The sequence below is a fragment of the Piliocolobus tephrosceles genome, chromosome 9 (genome assembly GCF_002776525.5).
Source record: "Piliocolobus tephrosceles isolate RC106 chromosome 9, ASM277652v3, whole genome shotgun sequence".
NCBI lineage: Eukaryota > Metazoa > Chordata > Mammalia > Primates > Cercopithecidae > Piliocolobus > Piliocolobus tephrosceles.
This window is the reverse complement of record NC_045442.1, coordinates 31,314,920-31,332,116: the sequence shown is the minus strand read 5'-3', so window position 1 is coordinate 31,332,116 and position 17,197 is coordinate 31,314,920. Positions and strand designations below refer to the sequence as shown.

The 17,197-nt window shown below is 43.9% G+C and overlaps 1 protein-coding gene across 4 annotated transcripts in view; it reads left to right on the top strand.

Annotated features, from left to right (window-relative positions):
- The window catches only part of GBF1 (golgi brefeldin A resistant guanine nucleotide exchange factor 1), a 141,878-nt gene that overhangs the window by 92,712 nt on the left and 31,969 nt on the right, over positions 1 to 17,197 (top strand). For all 4 annotated transcript variants that reach the window (XM_023206492.2, XM_023206493.3, XM_023206495.3 and 1 more), the window contains exons 4-6: positions 10,265 to 10,396; positions 16,397 to 16,515; positions 16,984 to 17,092. In XM_023206492.2, the coding sequence (XP_023062260.2) occupies positions 10,265 to 10,396; positions 16,397 to 16,515; positions 16,984 to 17,092 (360 nt within the window). The remainder of the gene's footprint in view (positions 1 to 10,264; positions 10,397 to 16,396; positions 16,516 to 16,983; positions 17,093 to 17,197) is intronic.

The following is a 17,197-nucleotide window of genomic DNA, read 5'->3' as shown; positions in this document are numbered from 1 at the left end:
AAATACAAAAAATTAGCTGGGCGTGGTGGCAGGCACCTGTAGTCCCAGCTACTCGGGAGGCTGTGGCAGGAGAATTGCTTGAACCAGAGAGGCGGAGGTTGCAGTCAGCCGAAATTGTGCCATTGTGCTCCTGGCTGGGCGACAGAGCGAGACTTCGTCTCAAAAAAAAAAAAAAAAAAAAAAAGTCAAGATTCAATCCCCGTTTTGGACAGGTCACCTCATCATATGAGAAGACAAGAGAAATGGGGGACATCTGCAGATTCTCAGATAGACATTGGGCCAAATTGACACTTCTGTTTTAATGTCATAATTGGGGTGTGAAGCACCCTACCCAGTCGTATTGAGTACAGTATGAACAGAACACCAACCACCAAGACATCTCCAAAGGGCTTCACTTTGCTTTGGGTTGAAGTGACTCATGAGCCTCTCCAGAAATAATTTAATAATTCTTGTTGTAATTTGTCACTGTCCAGAAATTGGACCTGGACTTGATTCTAGAAAGATCCCAAGTGTTTTCTCTAATGGGGGGTTAGATTTCCCCTCCTTGTACCCTTTTTCCCCCAGATGACTGGTTCATCTTAGAACATGGACCAGTCACCTTCAGAGCACCCTTCTACCTAATCTGCACTCTGTGTTTACTGGACTGTTTGTGCCTTGAGGTTGACAGCCTTCCAGGGCGGGAATTTTGGCTGCTTGGCTGGAGTGTCAGATGTCTCCTTGGTTGTGAAATTATTCAGCCTGCTTACTATGAGCAGAATCATGGCACTTTTCTCCTGAAGAACTCAGGCAGTTCTCACTTTTCTGGAGAAGATCCAGACAATTGAATCTCAGTCCCTAGCCAGGCTGAACTGTGAGATAGGACACCAGAAACTTTTCTGTTCTAGCCTCGTAGGAAGCAGTAAAGTCGGATGGCTACGAGCAGAGCTTTTAGAGTCGGATGGACCTGAATTTGATTCCCATTTCTACTACTAGCTAGTTGTATGATCTTAGCTGGTGAGGACATCTCCTTATCCGTTCTAAGCCTCGTTTTCATCTTCAAAATGGGGTTAATTATGAAGAGTGAAGGTATGTAAAGTGTGTAGCACATGGCATGGCACAGGTAATAAATGTTAGCTGCTGCTGTTACTGTTAACTCTTCTAAAATGAGGATGAGTACTTTAATAATTCATTTTAAAAAGGAAGCCTGTTCTTTCTCTGATACCTCGGAGAAAGCTGAAGCCCTCAGAAATTGAAAGTGCTATCCCAAATTGTACGGTAAATAACAACTACCCGTTATCTCAGTATTTATCCTTAACTTGTATTCCTTTTATGGTTTAGGAGTCAAAGGTAGAATTTTTTTATATATATTTACTTTTAAGAAATGAACTGTTGGCCAGGCGCAATGTCTCATGCCTGTAATCCCAGCACTTTGGGAGGCCAAGGCGGGCAGATCACGAGGTCAGGAGATCAAAACCATCCTGGCCAACATGGTGAAACCCCATCTCTACTAAAAATACAAAAATTATCTGGGTGTGGTGACGTGTGCCTGTAGTCCCAGCTACTCGGGAAGCTGAGCCAGGAGAATTGCTTGAACCTGGGAGGTGGAGGTTGCAGTGAGCCAAGATTGTGCCACTGCACTGCACTCCAGCCTGGTGATAGAGCGAGACTTCGTCTCAAAAATAAAAAAGAAATGAACTGGTATACAATATAGAAAACACTGGACTGCTGTGACTCTAGAGCTAAAAACTAGAACAATATCTTAGTTATATTTATTATACACTTTATTCCATGCATTGTTCCAAGTGTTTTACATGCATCAAATGAGATAATATGTGTAAATTGCTTAATACCATGCTTAGCACATAGTATATGCTCAATGAACGTTTCTTGCTATTATTTATTTTAAATGTAATTTATTTAAATTCTCTAATACACATTTACAAGTAATACAATTAGAGACCCAGAGCACTTAAGTAATTAAAGTCACATAGCTAAGTTGCAGAACTGGGATTTGAATCGTCCATGAAAGCCCATGATTCTACCTAGTGCCCTCAGCTTCTAGTCCTGGTTCCAATACTAAGTGGCCTTGTACAAATTACTTAACTTCCCTAAATCTCAGTTACCTCATTATAAGTTATTTTCAGGCCCTATTGTAGCTGTAATATCCTAGGATTTGGAGGATTTTCCTGAATGATCAGTCAAAAAGTATGACTTATTTTTTTAGGGTACTATTTAATCTCTGAGTAACCGTTCCCTAGAAAACTGATGCAGTCTATAAACTGCTGCTTAGTACACAAAGAGATATATACGGAGGTTGAAAGTATTTACAATTTTTTATAACAATGTGACAGTAGTTACATGTATGTTGATTCTAGCAATAAAAAGTTGGACTTTATGTTTTTTAAATTTTTCTAGTAATTAGCTGTATTTTATAAAACTATGGGTCTGTGGTGGATTGACATAAAGGAAAAAAAAAACTGACTCTTCACCACAGATAGTTTGACAAGCACTATTCTAGATGACCATCTGAACATCTCACCAGGATTATAAATTCAAATTTGTTTTTAAATTACATGTTTACGAAAAGGTACCCCTTAAATTAGAAATACCCTTACTAATGACTGGACATAGTGGCTCATGCCTGTAATCACAGCACTTTGGGAGGCTGAGGCAGGTGGACCACCTGAGGTCAGGAGTGAAGTTTGAGACCAACCCGGACAACATGAAGAAACCCCGTCTCTACTAAAAATATAAAAATTAGCTGGGCGGGGCCGGGCGCGGTGGCTCAAGCCTGTAATTCCAGCACTTTGGGAGGCTGAGACGGGCGGATCACGAGGTCAGGAGATCAAGACCATCCTGGCTAACACGGTGAAACCCCGTCTCTACTAAAAATACAAAAAATGAGCCGGGCGAGGTGGCGGGCGCCTGTAGTCCCAGCTACTCGGGAGGCTGAGGCAGGAGAATGGCGTAAACCCGGGAGGCGGAGCTTACAGTGAACTGAGATCCAGCCACTGCACTCCAGCCTGGGCGACAGAGTGAGACTCCATCTCAAAAAAAAAAAAAAAAAATTAGCTGGGCATGGTGGTACACGACTGTAGTCCCAACTACTTGGGAGACTGAGGCAGGAGAATCGCTTGAACCCAGGAGGCAGAGGTTGCAGTGAGCCAAGATCACACCACTGCACTCCAGCCTGGGTAACAGAGCAAGACTCTGTCTCAAAAAAAGAAAAAGGAAAAAAAAAAAAGAAATATCCTTACTAGTGATGCCTTGCTAGGAGTTCGACTTTCCCCCAACCCCATGTGCTGCAGAGCTGCTCCTGTTAAAGCTTCTCTTATGCTCCTGGCAATCATCAGTTGAACCTAGAGAGCAAAACTCTTGTTCTCCCTAGACAAAACTCTTTGAGGAAAGTTAACTTTATATATCATGATTCTCTTTTTGGAAGAGGTAGGGAAGTGACATGATAATGAAGGTTCCTGGTGGGCTCATTAAAAAGTTTAGCCCTTCTAGTTTTTCATCAGTAGGTTGCTATAAAGCACGGAGTTACAAAATGAAAGTGCTGGAATGAACACATCTTAGCAGTCATAGATTCTAATAATCCTATTTTTTTAAAAAAACAGGGTCTCTGGTCACCCAGGCTGGAGTGCAGTGGTGCAATCTTAGCTCATTGTAGCCTCCGCCTCCCAGGTTCAAGCAATTCTCATGCCTCAGCCTCCAAAGTAGCTGAGATTATAGGCAAATGCCACCACAACAGGCTAATTTTTTTTTTTGTATTTTAGTAGAGACATGGTTTCACTCTGTTGGCCAGGCTGGTCTCGAACTCCTGACCTCAAGTGATCCACTTGCCTCGGCCTCCCAAAATGCTGGGATTACAGGTGTGAGCCACTGCACGCAGTTGATTTCAGCTATCTAATTTGACAGATGAAGGTCTTGGGTATCATATGTCTGGCTATTGATAGGAGTGAGACTACTGATCCCTAGTCCATTGACTGAATTGTATGCTGTGTGAGGGTTACACACAGAGCCTTGGCCGGGTGCGGTGGTTTACGCCTGTAATCCCAGCACTTTGGGAGGCCAAGGCAGGCGGATCACCTGAGGTTGGGAGTTTTGAGACCAGCCTGACAAACATGGAGAAACCCGGTCTTTACTACAAATACAAAATTAGCTGGGCATGGTGGTGCTCATCAATACAGTGATGAGAGAAACCAAGAAGATCTGAACAGTGGAGAGACATACCATGTTCATGAATTGGTAGGCACAACATAGCAAAGATATCATGTCTCCCCAAATTGATCTATAGACTCAATGCAATTCCTTTCAAACTTCCAACAAGGCAAGTTTATCTTAAATTGAAATGGAAAGGCAAAGGAATTGGAACACAGAATGATATTGGAAAAAAAAAAACGAAGTTGGAGGAATCACACTACTGTTATTAAGACTTAGTATAAGCCAGGTGCAGTGGCTCACACCCATAATCCCAACACTTTGGGAGGCCGAGGCGAGTGGATCACCTGAGGGCAGGAGTTCGAGACCAGCCTGGCCAACATGATGAAATCCCGTCTCTACTAAAAATAGAAAAATTAGTCAGGCAAGGTGGTGTGTGCCTGTAATCCCAACTACTCGGGAGGCCGAGGCATGCGAATTGCTTGAACCCAGGAGGTGGAGGTTGCAGTGAGCCAAGATCATGCCACTGCCCTCCAGCCTGGGCGACAGAGTGAGACTCTGTTTCAAAAAAAGACTTAGTATATATCGGCCGAGCACAGTGGCTCATGCCTGTAATGCCAGCACTTTGGGAGGCCGAGCGGGTGGATCACAAGGTCAAGAGATGGAGACCATCCTGGCCAACATGGTGAAACCCCATTGCTACTAAAAATACAAAAATTGGCCAGGTGCAGTGGCTCAAGCCTGTAATCCCAGCACTTTGGGAAGCCGAGGTGGGCGGGTCACAAGGTCAGGAGATCGAGACCATCTTGGCTAACACGATGAAACCCTGTCTCTACTGAAAATATAAAAAATTAGCCAGGTGTGGTGGCGGGCACCTGTAGTCCCAGCTACTCAGGAGGCTGAGGCAGGAGAATCGCTTGAACCCAGGAGGCGAGGTTGCAGTAAGCCAAGATTGAGCCACGCACTCCAGCCTGGGCAACAGAGCAAGACTCTATCTCAGAAAAAAAAAAAAAAAGACTTAGTATATAGTTAATAATTAACACAGTGTGCTGTTGTCACAATTAAACACATACATCAGTGAAACAGAACAGAGAACCCGGAAGAGACTCACACAAATATGGCCAATTTAATTTTAATTTTAATTTTTTGGAATAGGGTCTCACTCTGCACCCCAGGCTGGAGTGCAGTGGTATAATCACAGCTCACTGCAGCCTCAAGCTCCCAGGCTCAAGCAATCCTCCCACCTCAGTCTCCTGAGTAGCTGGGACTACAAGCATGTGCCATCATGCCTGGTTAATTTTTTTTTTTTTTTTTTGAGAAAGGATCTCATTCTGTCACCAAGGCTGGAGTGCAGTGGTTGATCTCGCAGCTCACTACAACCTCTACCTCCTGAGTTCAAGATAGTCTTTCACCTCAGCCTCCCCAGTAGCTGGGACTACAGGTGTGTGCCACCATGCCCCACTAATTTTTGTATTTTTTGGTAGAGATGGGGTTTCACCATGTTTGCCAGTCTGGTCTTGAACTCCTGACCTCAGGTGATCCACCCACCTCAGCCTCCCAAAGTGCTGGGATTATAGGCGTGAGCCACTGCTCCTGGTCCATGCCTGTTTTTGTTTTTTTGTTTTATTTTATTTATTTATTTATTATTTTTTTTGAGACAGAGTCTTGCTCTGTCGCCCAGGCTGGAGTGCAGTGGTGTGATCTCGGCTCACTGTAAGCTCCACCTCCCGGGTTCACACCATTCTCCTGCCTCAGCCTCCCGAGTAGCTGGGACTACAGGCGCCCGCCACCATGCCCGGCTAATTTTTTGTATTTTTAGTAGAGACGGGGTTTCACCATGTTAGCCAGGATAGTCTCGAACTCCTGACCTCATGATCCGCCTGCCTCCGCGTCCCAAAGTGCTGGGATTACAGGTGTGAGCCACCGCACCCGCCTTTTTTTAGAAACTATTTTCTATAGAGACGGTCTCACTGTATTCCCCAGGCTGGTCTTGAACTCCTACACTCAAGGGATACACCCATCTCAGCCGTCCAAAGTGCTGGGACCAGTGCCCAGCCTGGTCAATTTATTTCTGACAGAGGTGCAAAGACAACTTAATGAGACATGTTGGAAATAGTAGGAAATTCTTAGGCAAAGAAAAAATGAGCCTCAATCTAAACCTCACACCTTATACAAAAATTAACTCCAAATCGATCATAGGTGAAAAACATAATTCTGTAAACATTTTAGGAGAAAATGGCGGGGGGGGGGGGAATCTTTGTGACTTGCAATTAGGCAGAGTCAATTTAGACATTAAACCAAAACACAATCCATAAAATATTAGTAAATTGGACTTCATCAAGAGTAAAAATGGGCCGAGCACGGTGGCTCAAGCCTATAATCCCAGCACTTTGGGAGGCTGAGACAGGTGGATCACAAGGTCAGGAGATCGAGACCATCCTGGCTAACACGGTGAAACCCCATCTCTACTAAAAATACAAAAAAAAACTAGTCGGGCGAGGTTGTGGGCACCTGTAGTCCCAGCTGCTCGGGAGGCTGAGGCAGGAGAATGGCGTGAAACCGGGAGGCGGAGATTGCAGTGAGCTGAGATCCGGCCACTGCACTCCAGCCTGGGTGACAGAGCGAGATTCCCTCTCAAAAAAAAAAAAAAAAAAAAGAAAGAAAGAGTAAAAATGTCTGTTCTATGAAAGATGTTAAGGGAATGAAAAAAATAAGCTTAAGACTGGGAGAAAATACTTACAAATAATTGTATCACTACTGAAGGACTTGAATTCAGAATAAAGAAGTCTCCAAACTCAATAGTAAGAAAACAATTTAGTTTAATAATGGATAAAAGACTTGATCAGTCATGTCACCCAAAAGGATATACAGATGGCAAATAAACACATGAAAAGATGTTCAACATAATTAGTCATTAGAGAAATGCAAATTTAAACCACATGGAGATACTATTACCTACATACTTGAATGGCTTAAGTAAAAACACTGAAATACCAAGTACTGAAAAGGATGTGGAGAAACTAGAATTCCTATTGCTAGTGGGAATACAAAGTGATAAAATTACATTGGAAAAGAGTTTGACAGTAAAGCTAAACACACCTTTGCCCTTTGACCCAGGAATCCTACCCCTGGGTACTTACCCTAAAGAAGTGGAAACCTGTGTTCACACAAACACTGGTACACGAATGTTTATAGCAGCTCCATTCAAAATTACTCCAAACTGGAGATCCCACACGTCCTTCAACCAGTGAATGGATAAAGAAACTGTGGTACGTACGGGTAATGAATACTACTCAGCAGTAAAAAGAAACAAGCTACTGATATATGCAATATATATCAATATATATGCAATATAGCAATATATATATGCAATATAGCAATATATCCAGCCTGCAATAGCTTGGAAAAATTTCAAAGGCATCATGTTGAATGAAGGAAGCCAATCTGAAAATTGGCTGTAAAATTATATGCTGTATAGATCATTCATTTAAAGAAAAGAACTGATTTTACCAAATTAACAAAAAGAGACTGAATGCCCATCACTCTAGAAGTGTGCACCCCAGATGTAAAACTGCCCTATTCTTTCACCATGAAGGAAGACATGAAGCAAGTATATAGTTGTAGCAACAAATGAAATCACAGAAAATCTGTACCTGTCCCAATTCACAAAGACTTTTTTCCTCTAGACTTTTATATGTCAAATATACCACATGACCACTTATAAGATTACAGACCAAATTGTACATAATTCATGTGCCTAAAGCAGCAAGACTAGATTACTTTACATTTTTTGTGTGCTTTTTTTTTTTTTTTTTTTTTTTTTTAAGACGGAGTCTTGCTCTGTCACCCAGGCTGGAGTGCAATGGCGCAAGCTCAGCTCACTGCAAACTCCATCTACTGGGTTCACACCATTCTCCTGCCTCAGCCTCCCGAGTAGCTGGGACTACAAGCGCCCGCCACCACACCCAGCTAATTTTTTTGTATTTTTAGTAGAGACTAAAAATACAAAATACTAAATATGTTAGCCAGGATGGTCTCCATCTCCTGACCTCGTGATCCTCCCACCTCGGCCTCCCAAAGTGCTGGGATTACAGGTGTGAGCCACTGCGCCCGGCCCTTTTATGTGCTTTTTAAAAGTATGTTATGTATTTCAGTTTTTCCAGATATTTTAAATTCCTTCTATCTCAACCCCACCACCATCACCGCTACACACACACACACACACACACACACGTTCTTCTCTAGGTTTTTTCTGTAAATTTTACATCTCTAGGTGGGGGTAGTGGGAGAAGAGAAGCAGGTTTTTTACAGCTGATGTGATCACTGTACAGACAAGCTTAGAAAATGCTACCCAATCTGCCAATTAATTAAAGCATTAATCTGAGGAGCAGCCGGGCCCAGGGAATGTTTACCCAGGGAGGAGGGGGTGTGATAGGAATTGAGTAGGCAGCTCCCTATATTTGCATGAAAATGAAAGTGCTTAGGAAACCCTGCTTTTGTCTCTAAAGGTGGGACAGCCTAGATCACATCCCTAAACATTTTTGGTCTCTTTAGGAAACCTTTTAGGGAGCTGGTCTCTGAAAGATAAAAGCACAGCACAATCTAGAAAAACAAATTTAAATGCTGGGCAGAGTAGGGTAGAACAAGTACAGTGTAGTATTCTTTGATCTGGAATGGAATCTTCTAAATTCAGGAGTAAAATTTCATCTATTCAGGTAGAATAGATGAAGGGGTTTTACAAGTTTTGGAACCATATAGGCTGGTTCAAATCCCAGCTCTGCATATTAGTTGTATGATTTGGGACCAAGCATGTATTTGATCTGAGCCTTTTCTCATCTGTGCAATAAAGATTATCAATTGCCCCTTCATCTCAGCAGTTAATTCTCTGCTTACTCTAGGAAGGAAACAAGCTGGAGAGTGGTTATGAACTTCCGAGATTACAGACTGCCTCCATGACTGAGAGAGTGCCCAACCTTTTGTTCTTGTTAAACTTATTTTTCAGCAAGGGACTATAAACTTCAAAGTTTCCTCTCACCCTCCTGGAATATGCTGCACTCTTCTCTAAGAGAAGTGACCCTGACCATAATAGCAAAGGACATAAAGACAGGAACCCACCTTGGGACCTAAGGGGTCACATTGGCTCTACCCAAGATAACGTTACCTATTTATATCATGGGAGGGTGGTGAAATAGGCATGGAAAATTGACTCACAATATCTGATGATATTGAAGAATTATTGTTAATTTTTTTAAATTGTGATAAAATACATATAATGCAAAATTTACCATTTTAACCATTTGTTAACTCTTTAAGCACAATATTATGGGCCAGGCACAGTGGCTCACGCCTATAATCCTAGTTCTTTGGGAGGCCAAGGCGGGCACATTGCTTGAGCTCAGGAGTTCGAGACTAACCTGGGCAACATGGCATAACCCCATCTCTAGTAAAAATACAAAATTAGTGGCTCATGCCTGTAATCCCAGTGCTTTGGGAGGCCGAGGCGGGCGGATCACAAGGTCAGGAGATCAAGACCATCCTGGCTAACACGGTGAAACCCCGTCTCTACTAAAAATACAAAAAATTAGCTGGGCGTAGTGGCAGGCGCTTGTAGTCCCAGCTACTCGGGAGGCTGAGGCAGGAGAATGGCGTGAACCCGGAAAGCAGAGCGTGCCGTGAGCCAAGATCGAGCCACTGCACTCCAGCCTGGCTGGGCGACAGAGCTAGACTCCGTCCCCCAAAAAAAAATTACCTGGGCGTGGTGACAGATGCCTGTAGTCCCAGCTACTGAGGAGGCTGAGGGGCTTGAGCCCTGGACGTGGAGGTTTACAGTGAGCTGAGATCATGCCACTGCACTCCAGAGCAGGACTCTGTATCACCAAAAAAAAAGAGAAGATAACATTGTGTGTTTGTTCTTTTTTTAAGATTCCTAATCTTTTAGATCTACATACTGAAAATGTTACAGATAAAATGATACAGTGTCTGGGATTTGATTCAAGGTAATCCAGAGGGAAGAAGATTGACCCAACAACAAAGACCTCTAGCCTCATGGCACAAACAAGAACCTTTTTCCAGGGTTTCGCTTCTCTTAGATGGTACCTCTTCATTTTTGTTTATTTTCTTGCAGAACTCTCAGAGATTGAGCCCAATGTATTCCTTCGTCCTTTTCTGGAAGTGATTCGCTCTGAAGATACCACTGGCCCTATCACTGGACTGGCACTCACCTCTGTCAACAAGTTCCTGTCCTATGCACTCATAGGTAAGAGCTCAGGCTTTGTTGCATGACCACAGCACTTCATTTACCACCTTTCTTGGGGTGCCTAGGCCTTAGGCAATGAGCTGGTGATAGTGGGAAATTTTTTCCAGTCATTTCTTTACTTGTAGAAGAGAAACAGGATTGTTACTGGTTATTCATCATGCTAGCTGACTCAAGTTGTACAGGGTGGGAAGGGCAGGAGAAGAGGTTTCCTTGGTACTCTGGCTTCTCTATGCTTTGGAAAGAGTTAAGGGTATGGTACCTTACTCTTGGAAGTTTGGTTAGGTTGGTTTGTTTGTTTGTTTGTTTATTTATTTTTTGAGACAGAGTCTCACTCTGTCACCCAGGCTGGAGTGCAGTGGCATGATCTCGGCTCACTGCAAGCTTCGCCTTCCGGGTTCACGCTATTCTCCTGCCTCAGCCTCCCGAGTAGCTGGGACTACAGGCGCCCAGATAAAATGATACAGTGTCTGGGATTTGATTCAAGGTAATCCAGAGGGAAGAAGATTGACCCAACAACAAGATTAACCACGCCTGGTTAATTGTTTTGTATTTTTAGTAGAGTCGGGGTTTCACTGTGTTAGCCAGGATGGTCTCGATTTCCTGACCTCGTGATCCGCCTGCCTCGGCCTCCCAAAGTGCTGGGATTACAGGCCTGAGCCACCACACATGGCCTGGATAGGTTTATTTTTAAAGTTATTTTTTCAGACATAATGCATGTACATTATAAGAAGACAAACAATAAAGAGATATTGAAAAGAAAAGTTAATTGTCCTTCCTGTATCTTTCTCAATGTTCCTCCTCCTCCTTTAGGCAAATAGTGTTAACAGCCTGGTTTGAATCTTTATGTTTTTCTATGTCTTTATAAATGAAGTACCATCCCTTTTTAAAATGAAATAAAGCCGGGTGTGGTGGCTCACGCCTATAAGCGTAGCACTTTGGGATGCTGAGGCGGGTGGATCATGAGGTCAGGAGTTTGAGACCAGCCTGGCCAACATGGTGAAACCTTGTCTCTACTAAAAATACAAAAATTAGCTGGGCGCAATGGCGGGCTTCTGTAATCCCAGCTACTTGGGAGGCTAAGGCAGGTGAATTGCTTGAACCTGAGAGGCGGAGTTTGCAGTGAGCAGAGATCGCACCACTGTACTCTAACCTGAGCAACAGAGCGAGACTCTGTCTCAAAAAAAAAAAAAGAGAATAGAATAAAATGAAATAAAAATAGGATTATGTGCTGCATATTTTCTTTTTTCATTTAATAATATTAACTTGCTGGGGCACAGTGGCACATGTCTATAATCCCAGCACTTTGGGAGGCTGAGGTGGGCGGATCACGAGGTCAGGAGTTCGAGACCAGCCTGACTAATATGGTGAAACCCCATCTCTACTAAAACTACAAAAATTAGCCAGGCGTGGTGGTGTGTGCCTGTAATCCCAGCTATTCGGGAGGTTGAAGCAGGAGAATCACTTGGACCCGGGAGGCAGAGGTTGCAGTGAGCTGAGATCACACCATTGCACTCCAGCCTGGGCGACAGAGCGAGACTCCATCTCAAAAAAAAAAACAAAAAAACAGAAAAACCCTAGATATTATTAACTTAAATGTACATGATATAACTATTCATCTGATTTATTCTTTTATATTGTAGAAAATATATATAAAACTTGCCATTTCCATCAGTTTCAGCTTACAATTAATTGGCATTAATTACATTCACAATGTTGCGCGGCCATCACCACCATCTATTTCCCAAACGTTTTTATTACCCCAAATAGAAACCTAACATAATGGGGAGTTAACAGTAACCAATAACTCCCCATTTCTCTCTCCCGTCGCCCCTTGTATGATTTTTTTAGTAACTCTATAATTTCCATAGTGTAATATAGATATAACACAATTCATGTGCTCATTCTTAATATTTAAGATTGTTTCCTAGCGAAGTCATAAATAATGCTAATATAAGCATCCTTGATCACATGTCCTTATTAATAATTTTTTTTTTGAGACGGGGTTTCACCATATTGGCCAGGCTGGTCTCGAACTCCTGACCTCGTGATCCACATGCCTCGGCCTCCCACAGTGCTGGGATTACAGGCGTGAGCCACCATACCCAGCCCCTTATTACTAATTTTACTCTTGTATGAAAGATTTCTGAACTTGGGATTTCTGGATTAAAGACCATGTGCATATTACATTTTTATAGCTATTACCAGGTTGCTTCCCCAAAAGGTTACATCATTTACACTTCCACCAGCTGTGACTGAGAATTTCTACTTCCCTACCCGGTCATCAGCACTGAATATTATCAGTTTTATTTGTGCCAACTTGGTAGGTAAAAAGTGGTATTTTCTTTTTATTTTTTGAGACAAGGTCTTGCTCTGTCACCCATGCTGGAGTGCAGTGGCACAATCACGGCTCACTGCAGCCTGGACCATCGGGCTCAGGTGATCCTCCCAACTCCGCCTCCCAAGTAGCTGGGACTATAGGCACACGCCACCACACTCAGCTAGTTTTTGTACTTTTAGTAGAAATGGAGTTTCTCCATGTTGCCCAGGCTGGTCTTGAGCTCCTGAGCTCAAGAAATCCATCACCTTGGCCTCCCAAAGTGCTGGGATTACAGACATGAGCCATTGTACCCAGCCTTTTGTTGTTTTTATTTCCTGGAGGCTGAACATTTGAATTTCCTGTCTTCACTTCTTTTTTAAATTGAGTTGTGTTTATTTTTCATGTCAATTTGTAGGAGTTCTTTGTATGGTATGAATGTTAACCCATTGCCTATCATAGCATTACAAATATTTGCTCCTAATCTAGGCCAAGTATTTCCCCTAATCTATAGTTTATCTCTATATTTGTTCATGGTGTCTTTCTTTGGATTTCTTTTTTAATTGGTCTTGACACTCAATTCGGGAATTCATTTTCCCTGATTGGCAGCCCATGTACAAGGATGAAGAACATAGAAAACAGGCAGCTGTCTTTGTTTCTTAAGTAGGGAGACAAAATATAAGGCTCAGGCTTTAGCTAGCCAGAAAAGAAAATAGTCTTCAGTTCAGGGCAAGAAAACCCTTTTTCTATTCTAGAAATGTTGGATTTGCTTAGCTGATGCATTCAGGATCCTGAGCTGGAATCCTGGGTACCAGCTAGCTTCTGAGCAGGTGCCTCAGCCTCTCTGACATCCTAGTCCCAGCTTCATACTTTTCCTAAACAAAATCAGGCCCAGCCACTTCCAGCCTTGCCCTGAGCACCACCTGCAGGTCATCTCTCTTCACAGCCTCCCGTGACTGCCGCTGCTGTGCCTTTTCTCTCTGCTGTCTTGTTGGTGTTACTCTCTCTCCTTCCTGGACTTGGCAGACAGGCTAGTCATTGGAGACCTCAGGCCAGCTGGTCATTGGAGTTTCCTGTGGTGGGAAAGGAGAATGCTGGAGGTGGTGATTGCAATGGGCATGAAAAAAAGAGCAGGAAGGAGTGTGTGAAAGCCAAAAAAGCAAAGGAGATGGGATTGGCAGATTTCCCTGATGTTGGTTCCAGAGTAGCCAGAAGAGGAGGACATTTTAAAGAAGGGTTTAGGCTGCTCTTCTAGAAGAAAACTCCTACCTCTTGCTCCTATGATCCAAGGTTTCAGGGATTATTTTAGATCCTGTTTCAAGGACTGACCTTTTGTTTGGCCCCATACAACTGCCAGACCAGAATTTTTGTGCCACTGATTTTATGGGTTGCTAGCAAGCTTTGCCTATGGTTCTTGTCAAAGACCTGTCACTCTAGTCTGCCTTTTTATTTTTTATGGGTTTTTGTTGAGACAGAGTTCACTCTGTTGCCCGGGTTGGAGTGCAGTGGTGCGATCATGGCTCACTGCTGCCTTGACCTCTGGGGCTCAAGTGATCCTTCTACCTCAGCCTCCTCAGTAGCTAGGACTACAGACATGTTTGGGTTCTCAGCCATCCCCTGAGCTTTAGACTCAGGAACTCCCTGATTTCAGGTACCAAGAAAGAGAAAATGGGCTGGGCACAGTGGCCCACACCTGTAATCCCAATACTTTGGGAGGCCAGGGTGGATGGATCACCTGAGGTCAGGAGTTCAAGACCAGCCTGGCCAACATGGTGAAACCCTGTCCCTACTAAAAATACCAAAATTGCTGGGTGTTGGTGGGCACCTGTAATCCCAGCTACTCGGGAGGTTGAGGCAGGAGAATTGCTTGAATCCAGGAGGCAGAGGTTGCAGTGATCCGAGATCACGCCACTGGACTCCATCCAGCCTGGGTGACAGAGCGAGACTCTGTCTCAATTAAAAAAAAAGAGAGAGAAAGAGAGAAAGAAAATAACAATAATATCTTATAATTCCTGTGACTAAAATTAGGACGTGTTCCTGCATTACACCGTGCCATCTCTGGAGCAACTTTCTCTGTCACTCGCAAAGCTTTTTCATATGCCTGCCCTTTCCCCCTACTTAGGCTTCCCTTTTAGAACTAAACAGCCCTGGAAAGGATCCTTCAGAGCAGACCTAGGGCAGGGGCTAGGCAAGACCCTTGATGGTGACAACTTATTTGGCTATTTCTCGTGGCTATTTAATACATGAATGAAATGGGAGCTGAGTTCCCTGCTTGATAGTATTTGTGTTCATTTCCAGCATGGTGCTGGTTGTCTGACCTCTAGCTTCTCCCCTCTTATTCTGTACAGCTGAAATCCTCCCTGCCGCCTGCCCCCTAGCTAGTCAACCTCCAGTCCTGTTTAGTTTATCTTTTTTCTCTCCTTATGCCTGTTAATCTGGAAACAGGATTCTTGCTCATCATCATACTGTTTTAAATAAGAATGAAACTAAAAGAAGAGGTCTTTGGGCTGGGCATCACGCCTGTAATCCCAGTACTTTGGGAGGCCGAGGCTGGCAGATTGCCTGAGGTCGGGAGTTCGAGACCAGCCTGACCAACATGGAGAAACCCCCGTCTCTACTAAAAATACAAAATTAGCCAGGCATGGTGGTGCATGCCTGTAATCCCAGCTACTCGGGAAGTCTGAGGCAGGAGAATAGCTTGACCCAGGAGACGGAGGTTGCAGTGAGCCAAGATTGTGCCATAGCACTCCAGCCTGCCAACAAGAGTGAAACTCCGTCTCAAAAAAAGGTCTTTGATCTGCTGTCACGTGGCACCCGGATATGAGTATTGGCGGCAGTGAATGTTCATTTCCTCCTCCTGCTCCCCTAATTCAGTTGCGCCTGAACACAAAACTCCAAAAGCAACCAGAGAGAGAAGCTGTGTTGAAAGATGAAAGGAGAAAAGGCCACAGCCTTGGCATTCAAAGCTTTGACCCTACTTAGTTCTTGTTCTGAGTCAAAAACTCTTATTTCCAGGCCCCTCCTCTATGAAATTAGTAGCTTTATACTAGTGATTCCCAGAGTATGGTCCCCTGCTCGGCGGTGTTTAACTTCAACTGGGGTCTTGTTAGAAACACAAATTCTCAGGCCCCACTCTGGGCATACAAAATCAAAACTTTTTGGTGTGGGCCCAGCAATTGAGAACCAGTTTTACCCAGTAGATTTTGTGTTGAGGAGCTTGTTAAAACCAGTTATGGGGCCAGGCGCAGTGGCTCACACCTGTAATTCCCAGCACTTTGGGAGACCTAGGTGGGTGGATCACCTGAGGTCATGAGTTCAAGACCAGCCTGGCCAACATGGCAAAACCCCATCTCTACTAAAAGTACAAAAAAATTCGCTGGGTGTGGTGACGGGCACCTGTAACACCAGCTACTCGAGAGGCTGAGGCAGGAAAATCGCTTGAACCCAAGACGCAGAGGTTGCAGTGAGCTGAGATCACGTCATTGCACTCCAGCCTGGTCGACAAAGCGAGACTCTGTCTCAAAAAAAAAAAAAAAATTCAGTTGTGGGCAATTCTCATGTAGCTCAAGGAGTCGTGGGTTAGGGAACTGGAGAGGAAAAACTGTCTCTCAAAGCTAGACAGGCTGCCTTACCTTTTATCTCTCTCCTCTCCACATCACTTAATCTTTCCTTTTTTGCTGGAGCAGATCCCACCCATGAGGGCACAGCAGAGGGCATGGAGAACATGGCAGATGCTGTCACCCATGCTCGTTTTGTGGGCACAGATCCTGCCAGTGATGAAGTTGTCCTGATGAAAATCCTTCAGGTAAGGGAGAGGGAAATAGCAATTAGGCTAATGGCCAGGGGCTGGTGCCGCGGACTCTACTTACTCTGCCCACAGCATGAAGCTGTGTTTTGACTTCACTGGGGCTTAAGGGAGCTACTTTGTTTCCAGACAAGCAGCTGGGGTACCCAAAGTAAAAGCTTTTTCCAAGGAAAATCAGTAAAAGCTTTATATGAAGTGATATCAAATACCAGAAGCCTTAAATACACTTGTACCTCTGGCAGACTGTATTTGTGCCATCCATCTCTTGGGCTCATGGGCTAGGGCTGGAATGAGTTCTGAAATATGTCAGGGTCATAAAAAGTGAAGAAACAATTCCCGGGACGAGCTCCTTGGAGACCTCTCTGCCAAGCTGAGGTGAGGTCAGCATTCTTGCTAACCACTCTCTCTTACCCTCGAGTACCTCTCAGTACCTTGTTTATCACAGTAATTCCTTTTTCTTCCTGATAGGTTCTACGGACTCTGCTGCTAACCCCAGTGGGTGCCCACCTAACAAATGAATCTGTGTGTGAGATTATGCAGTCTTGCTTCCGGATCTGCTTTGAAATGAGGCTCAGTGGTAGGTGCTTGGATATTAGCCCCTTCACCATTTCTGGGGCCAGTGTCTGAGTATGAATATAGGAGGCTATCTTCCCAGAGAGATGGAAAATTCAGGACTTCTCCA